This window comes from Mus pahari, chromosome 2, assembly GCF_900095145.1.
Source record: "Mus pahari chromosome 2, PAHARI_EIJ_v1.1, whole genome shotgun sequence".
Classification (NCBI taxonomy): domain Eukaryota; kingdom Metazoa; phylum Chordata; class Mammalia; order Rodentia; family Muridae; genus Mus; species Mus pahari.
This window is the reverse complement of record NC_034591.1, coordinates 138,383,385-138,391,595: the sequence shown is the minus strand read 5'-3', so window position 1 is coordinate 138,391,595 and position 8,211 is coordinate 138,383,385. Positions and strand designations below refer to the sequence as shown.

The following is an 8,211-nucleotide window of genomic DNA, read 5'->3' as shown; positions in this document are numbered from 1 at the left end:
AAGAAGAAGAAGAAGAAGAAGAAGAAGAAGAAGAAGAAGAAGAAGAAGAAGAAGAAGTAGTCATCTCCCTTTTAAAAAGGTAATTCTGATCTCCCAAATTGAAGTATGAAAGGAACCTAGTCTGGGCTTCTGCAGCAATTCTTTAGGCCTTCCCGCAGGACTTTATTGATTCAATAGGTGTTCAGTCAACAAGCTGGTCCCAGGACCCAGCTGGGTCACAGCCTAAGAAGACGGATTGGGTATTTCTCTTTTCCCTTCCCTCACTTCAGTCTCCACTTCTCTAACTTTGTATTGTACCTTGGTTCATGGATGGCTCCGGTTTGCCACTAGTGAGGGCACAGGAGTCAGTGATGCGGGAAGGGGCAGGCGGCCGGTGGGAGCCTCCTTGTGGGGGCATGTGACCAGTCTGGGTGAGGAAGTGGTTGAGGGAGTCACACAGGTTGGCGATGTGATGCTGGTCGAGGGTCCAGTTCCTCTGCTCTGCCTGCCGTAGGCTCTCCATTAGCTCTAGGAACAAGAACAGCAGCCATTGGAACCCTGAGTGAGGAGCTGCCAAAGCCTGCACCACACCTGCCCCTGGTGCCAATCTCCTCACATCTTGTGCCTCTTATACTGTGAATTAACAATAATGACGAATACCTTTTCTTTTTTTTTTTTTTTGCTTCTATAAGCATTTATTGAAATATGGTATGATAACAAGAATCACTGAATGTGCCAGTTTTTAATTAGGATTTTCTCCTCTAGGACTGCCTATATTAACCTTATTCTGTACTGACCCTTTCAAAACAAGCCTACTCATTTCACTCTAACTAAGGATGCTTCTTGCAAAATTTGAGACTGCTTTCTTTGTTTCTTAAGGGGAATCCTACCCCAACCACCAGAGGCTACAAGTTACTTCTTTTTTTTTTTCTTTTCTTTTTTTTTAAGATTTATTTATTGTTATATGTAAGTACACTGTAGCTGTCTTCAGACACACCAGAAGAAGGCGTCAGATCTCATTATGGATGGTTGTGAGCCACCATGTGGTTGCTGGGATTTGAACTCAGGACCTTCAGAAGAGCAGTCAGTGCTCTTAACCGCTGAGCCATCTCTCCAGCCCCCTACAAGTTACTTCTATTACAGGTCCACCTTTCAACTCCCCATTCTATTTGTTCCTTGCCAAATTCTTATTTTAATTTGCATCTCCTTCGTGAATAAAAATGTTCAAAGTGACTTAATGAATTCACTCTCATCTCTCTGCCAGGAAGCAAAACTACAAAGCAGTGATCCAGAGTCTTTGAATTCTCAAGAGCCTTCTCTTCCCCAAAAGATGACTAAGCATAAAGCATTGCAATGTTTGAATAATAGCAACATTTTGAGTCAAATCTAAAAATTCTGATAATATACCTACCTTGTGTAACATACAGATGTGATGAAATTCTGTCCCAAACCCACTTGGCCATGCACATGGGTTCTAGCACATCCCCACCTCTTCCCTCCGGAAGTGGTCCTTAAAGTGCTAACCTGAGAACTGGGACTGCTCGATGCTGGACCAGTTGAGCCGGTTCACCATTTTGAAGCTTTCCTTCAAGGAGTCGATATTGGAGCACCAGTCAGGAGGAAAGGCTGTGAAGAGAGGGGTGGATGGTGAGACAGGAAGCACAGTCAACACATGCAAGCTTCTCACATGACCCAGCTTAGCTGCTGCTGCAGCACCAGAGCTGTGGACACTCCCTCACTGGAGATGCAGGAGTGGGAAGGTGACCTGTCCATTAAGCACCACAGGCAGAGATGCGAAACAACCCTAGTCCATCTGCCAACATGGGCCGGGAACAATGAACCCCCCAACCTCGACCCTCCAGAGTACAGGGCTTTGCGCAGTAACTTCCACCAGCTGAGATGAGGTAAGAAGGCAAGAGATTGACCCTAGAAGACCAACTGTTAACTTTTTCACCCATGGTACCCCCGCACCCGTCAGGAAACAGTGTACTCCTGCCCCTCTGCACCCTTCTTACTCACCAAAGCCAGTGCTGTTGATGGGTGCCTGGCTCTGTGCCTGCGGCTGTGGTGGCTGCTGGGCAGGGTGGGAGTGGGGATGGTGCTGATGAGGGTGGTAGCCTCCGTGCTGCAGTGGGGGGGGATGCATGGCCATCCCGCTCGGGGGGCCATAGCCCTCAGCTCCCGCTTGTTTTCCCCCTGGTGTAGTACAGCCATCAGGGCTTGGGGTGTGCAGTGGAGGGGCACCCCCTACATTTGAGGGGCCCTGAGTGGGTGCCTGCTGCTGCTGTGGTTGTGGTGGCTGGGGTGGTGGCTGTGGCTGGGGTGGTGGCTGCTGCTGTTGCTGCTGCTGCTGGTACACGTAGTAGTTGTTAGAAGGTGGCATGTCTCCCAGGAGCGAGGAAAAGCCTGCGGGGAGGACAGGAAGCAGGCAAATGATGGGGGCTGCATGGTTTCACTGAATGACACCTTTTGGGATGAGAGCTCAGGCAGGGGTTTTGAAAGGACACAAGCTCATTCTGTGACCGCAAGAACCATGTGTCCCTTCTGTAGATAACAGACCGGAAAAAGCAGTTAGGGTAGGGGAAAGCTCTGCCCCACTGGAGACCACGGAAATATTAGTTAAAATATTTTAAAACCTCACTGGTGACAATCCATGCTATGTTTAGGGGATTTAGATGTAGGGCTGGAATGAGTTTCAAAGGAACTCACCTAGCAGGTGAAACTTAAACTCTAACTAAAACACAGCTATTGGGCAGACACTGTTCCACCTGAGTGTCCCTTGGTCCTCTACTGTTCTGCCTTCTTGTGTTCAGTACCTAAGGAATGCAGCCTGGGCGGGAAGCAGTGTACGGACAGATTAATCTGTCAAGCCAGCTGGGCAAGGAAGAGCTAACTTGTGTCCAACCTACAGCCCCCCAGGCCGAATGAATGCAGCTCAGGATAGCTATGAATAGAGCCAACACAAAATTATACACTCTTAACCACTAAACCATCTCTCCGAATCACTAAGTCTCTTTAAAAAATTATGAGAATTTTTTTTTTTTTTTGGTTTTTCGAGACAGGGTTTCTCTGTATATCCTGGAACTCACTCTGTAGACCAGGCTGGCCTCGAACTCAGAAATCCGCCTGCCTCTGCCTCCCCGGTGGAGTTTTTTTTTTTTTTTTTTAAGATTCACTTATTTATTATGTATAAAATGTTCTTCCTGCATGTACACCTTCATGCCAGAAGAGGGCACCAGACCTCATTATAGATGGTTGTGAGCCACCATGTGGCTGCTGGGAATTGAACTCAGGACCTCTGGAAGAGCAGCCAGTGCTCTTAACCTCTAAAGCCATCTGTGGTGTTTTCCTACATTTTGTTTTCTGTAACTTAATCACACAGTTCTCATGTATGAAATCTGAGGGTGACATTATGCTGTAATGTCAAAATGCTGGACAAGCCTGGAGCTGGCTGTCACTAGAAACCTGAGTAAATGTTCACAATGTCTTCACCTCACACAGTCTAATTTCTGACCTTGTTTCTGGCACTCTCTCCAAGTCCCCTCCCTCTAATCAATCAGCATTATGAGTTGTATTAATCTCTCAAGCAAATGCTAACACCTTAGGCCGAACTCTAGAGATTGATCCCTTAGGTTATAGAAAGAAAGAAAGAAAGAAAGAAAGAAAGAAAGAAAGAAAGAAAGAAAGAAAGAAAGAAAGAAAGAAAGAAAGAAAGAAAGAAAGAAAGTAATTGCTTAATTGCTGGCCACAGAGCCCAGTGCCCACACTCCTAAAATTTAGGAGGCCAAGGTGGGGGGATCATGCAGGCCCAGCACTCAGAAGGCAGAAACGGAGGTATCTCTAAGTTGGAAGCCAGCATGTGCCTCAGAAACCTTGTTAAAAAAGAAAGGAAAGAGAGACTAAAACAGGAAAGGAGGGTGGCAGAAGAGGCCTGGGAGGAGGAGGGAGCAGAGGGAAAGGGGGGAGGAGGGAGCAGAGGGAAAAGGGAGGAGGAGGAGGAACTTGTGACAGACCAAATCAGTGTTCACGGTTTCTCTCAGCTGGGATGATGACAGACCTCAGAGAGAAGAGTTAATGTGACTGAGGCCCTGCATCCCTCATCTCTCTGGCTAGCCCACACTGCCCACAAAGAACCACCAAGCAGACCACAAGGCCATCAGGTGAACTCTCATCCCCACCACAATGTCTTCATGAACTGAGGCTGGAAAGATGGCTCGGTTGGGTAAAATGCTTGCTACGCGATTGTGAAAACCAGAGTTCAGATCCCCAGCATTCATGTAAGGGCTAGGTAGGTGTGCAGCCCACCTGGAATCCCAGAGCCCAGGGGGCGGAGACAAAGGGACTCTATCGCAAGGTGATTAGCTGGACTTGCCTAATGGGCAAGCTCTGGGTTCAATTGAGCAACCCTGCTTTAATGCATAAGGTGGAGAGCGGCTGAAGAAAACATTTGAACTGACCTCAAGCCTCCAAAGGCAAACGTATCTACGCATTCACACAGACAATTGGACACACACACACACAAACATGCCTACACACATGCAAAATTGTGTGCATCTGTGAAAGCATGCATGTGTGTGTGTGTGTGTGTGTGCCAGCATACATGTGTGTGGTATGTTTGTGTGGTTAGTTTTTTTGTCAACTTAACACAAGTTAGGGTCATCTAGAAAGACGGAACATCAATTGTTCAATTGAGAAAATGCATCCATCACACTGGGCGGTAGACTGGGGAGGGGGGACATTTTCTTGATTGATGATTGATATGGGAGGACCCAGACCACTGTGGGAAGAGCCATCCCTGGGCAGGTGGTTAAGAAAGCAGGCTGAAGCTCAGCATGGTAGCACACATCTTTAATCCCAGCACTCAGGAGGTGGAGACAGGCAGATCTCTATGAGCTCAAGGCCAGCCTGATCTACATAGTAAGTTCCAGGACAGCCAGGACTACACAGAGAAACCATGAAACTCAAGAAAGGAGAGTAGGCTGTGATCAGTTCCTACCTCTCTTTCCTCTCCAGGGTCACTCAGTCATGGTTGTCACCACAGCAATAGAAAGAGAACTAGAATACTACACAGACGTGGTCATTGCAGGGGGCTGAGTCACACCATCTCTCAGAAGGCCACCCAATGAGGATGGGTCATTCTCAGCAATTGTGGAAATTTGCAAATGGGGCAGATACTGGCTACCGTTGGGGAAGTACTGTCTATTAACTGTGTTAGGAGGTATGGTGATGGTGCGGTGGAAAGGCTCTCATCACTTGTGATGCTTCCTGAAACTGCATTTGTAGAGAGTGACATGAGGCCTGGGAAATTCGCTAAACTATTTCCACTTGGAAACAAGTTCAGTGGCAGGTCAAATTAGCTAAGCAAAATAAAGGTAAGTAACGGAGGCCAGGGGCTGTTCCTCATCTGTTTGCAATGTTTTATAATAAAAACTAATGCCGGGCAGTGGTGGCGCACGCCTTTAATCCCAGCACTTGCGCACTTGGGAGGCAGAAGCCGATTTCTGAGTTCAAGGCCAGCCTGGTCTACAAAGTGAGTTCCAGGACAGCCAGGGCTATACAGAGAAACCCTGTCTCGAAAAAAACAAAAACAAAACAAAAAAACTAACAAATAAAAAATACACTAGCTTTAAACCCAGCACTCAGGAGGCAGAGACAGGCATCACTCTGAGTTCAAGGCCAGGCTGGTCTACTTAGTGAGGTTCAGGACAGATAACGCTACACAGCAAGACCCTGACTCAAAAAGGAAAAACTAAGACAGGATAGAGCAGCAGGAGCTGGAGGTGAGGTTCAGCTGGCAGCCTTCCTTGTAGCTGAGCACTTGCTCCCACCGTATGAGCCCTGGTTCCATCCCCAGCACTAAACCAGGTGTAACGGAGCACAGCTGTAATCCCAGCAGTTGGCACCAGACAAGGATCATTCAAAGTCATCCTTGGTTATATAGCAAGTGCAAAGCCAACCTGGGATAGCTGTAATTCTCTCTCACCCTAACTAACTAACTGAAAGAGAAAATGAAGTTGTTCTTATTATAAAGCATAAGGATTCTTGGGGAGAGGGTGCCACTACTGACCCCTAGTGGTCACACTCTGAATGACTCGCTCACAGCTGTGAACTCATTACCCCTGAACTAGAGGTGTAGAACAGTGGCAGAGCACTCTAACACACACACAGCCCCTGGGTCAGATCCCCAGGCCTGGGGTGGAGGAGGTGAGGGAAATCGCTGCCTTTGGATTGTCCTCTAATTCGTTTTCTGAAGATAATACCCTAGTGTGCCCCTGAGTCAGCTGTCTGTACCAAATAGTTTAGTCCTCTGACCAGTTTCATATATTAAAACAAGAAATTGGGAGCTGGCAAGATGGCATGTTCAGGTAAGTGCATTTGCTGCCAAACCCAATGCAAGTTTGCTCCCTGGGACTTGCGCATGCGTACAGACACACACACACACACACACACACACACAGAGAGAGAGAGAGAGAGAGAGAGAGAGAGAGAGAGAGAGAGAGAGAAAATGTAATCTCAAAAAGTCAAAAAGACAGAAAATAGGGAGAGAAGAGAATGTTACTACTTGACAGTATAAGAAACTTTCAGTCCCAGCAACTAGAAGGGGGAGACATACAGATCTCTGTAGGTTCAAAGCCAGTCTGACCTACCTAGCAAGTTCCAGACCAGCCAAGGCTACATAGAGGGACCCTGTGTCAAAGAAAAAGAGGAAGCCGGGCGTGGTGGCGCACGCCTTTAATCCCAGCACTTGGGAAGCAGAGGCAGGCGGATTTCTGAGTTCGAGGCCAGCCTGGTCTACAAAGTGAGTTCCAGGACAGCCAGGGCTACACAGAGAAACCCTGTCTCGAAAAAACAAACAAACAAAAACAAAACAAAAAAATACAAACAAACAAAAAAAAAACAACAAGAAAAAGAGGAAAGAAAAAGGGAACAAGGATGTCCCCACCTGTCCCACGGCAGACTCACCGTGCTGGGAGGAGGACCGCTCCAGCATGGACTTGTAGAGGTTGCGGAAGGACCAGCTTAAGTCCTGAAAGTTGATCTCTGAGTAGGAGAAGTCGTGGTTGGTGTTGTAGAGGGGAGGGGCGCCCTCTGTGCTCTCCTGGCCTGGGGCCCCTGCTGCCACTGCTCCACCATCCACAGACCCTGGGCCCTGCAAAAACAGTTAAGAACGGTGACCTAGGTCCCTTCTAAGCAGTATAACCCTCCAAAGGCCACCAGGGTCGGGTCTGTCCTCTTCACCCTCTCCAGCTGGCCAATGACACAGCATCACCCGCTCTTCCTGCTCTCGTTGGCTCATCTCTTACCCATCACTCTCCATTTCTTCTCTATGAGCCATTCCCTAGTGCGCCTCCATGCCTCTCTGCACCTCCTTCCTTCTGGCTGGGTTTCCTCCTTTGCTTTCTCCTTCTTTCCCAATCTATCTGCCTAGCACACAACAGGTCCTCAATATGCAACTGTGAACAGCGTGATATCCAAACCCACTGAACCATCCGTCCAATCACCCTATGCGTGTCATCTCAGCTTCCTACCTGGCTGTAGTTGGCCACGGAGGAGGGGCTCTGCAGTGACATCTGAGGAGTCCCCTCATTAGAGAGTGAGGCTTCTCCACTCCCTGGAACACCTCCCCGGGGGCTTTTGCTGGCCTCCTGCTCTGGGGAGTCTTGCGATAACTGAGAATTGTGAAAGAAGAGAAAAGTTGTATGCAGGGGTGAGACACCCACCCACGAGTCAGCTTGTGGCTCCACCTTGCTGGTGCTAACCCGCATTTAGTCACAGGAATGACTAAAATCCAAGAAAGGGTTTTCCCAAAGAAGAGAGAACTTACATCATCATCTGGAGGGTGTCTTCTCTTCCGGGAAATGTCAGGGCAGGTGTCAATTGTCCAATAGGAGCCCTGGAAGGGGAACCCAAACCCCCCAGGAAAGAGAAGCATTACCTATAAAGTTCCTCTTGGAAAGAGTCTCTAATAGCCATCATGCTGAAAATGGGATGGGGCTGGGGAGTGTAGCTCAGTGGTAGAGCGCTTGCCTAGCATGAAAACACCTGGTGTTGGATTCCCCAGGACAGAATAGAAGAGAGGAAGAAGGAAGGAAGATCAAGAAAGAGAAAAGAGAAAAAGGAAAGGGAAGGAGGGGAGAGAGAAGAAGCCGGGCTGGACATCCAGACAGAATCCCGAGGGAGCTGAATGCTAGCGAGGAGTAAATCTGCCCTCAAAGGTCATGGAGCAGTCCA

General features: G+C 48.2%; 1 protein-coding gene across 1 annotated transcript in view; it reads right to left on the bottom strand.

Moving 5' to 3' along the window:
- The window catches only part of Foxj2 (forkhead box J2), a 27,400-nt gene that overhangs the window by 5,590 nt on the left and 13,599 nt on the right, over window positions 1–8,211 (bottom strand). Inside the window, exons 4-9 of the mRNA XM_021190424.2 lie at window positions 7,805–7,873; window positions 7,509–7,649; window positions 6,943–7,129; window positions 1,999–2,385; window positions 1,504–1,605; window positions 298–507 (exon numbers count right to left, since the gene is read on the bottom strand). Coding sequence (XP_021046083.1) covers window positions 298–507; window positions 1,504–1,605; window positions 1,999–2,385; window positions 6,943–7,129; window positions 7,509–7,649; window positions 7,805–7,873 — 1,096 coding nt within the window. The remainder of the gene's footprint in view (window positions 1–297; window positions 508–1,503; window positions 1,606–1,998; window positions 2,386–6,942; window positions 7,130–7,508; window positions 7,650–7,804; window positions 7,874–8,211) is intronic.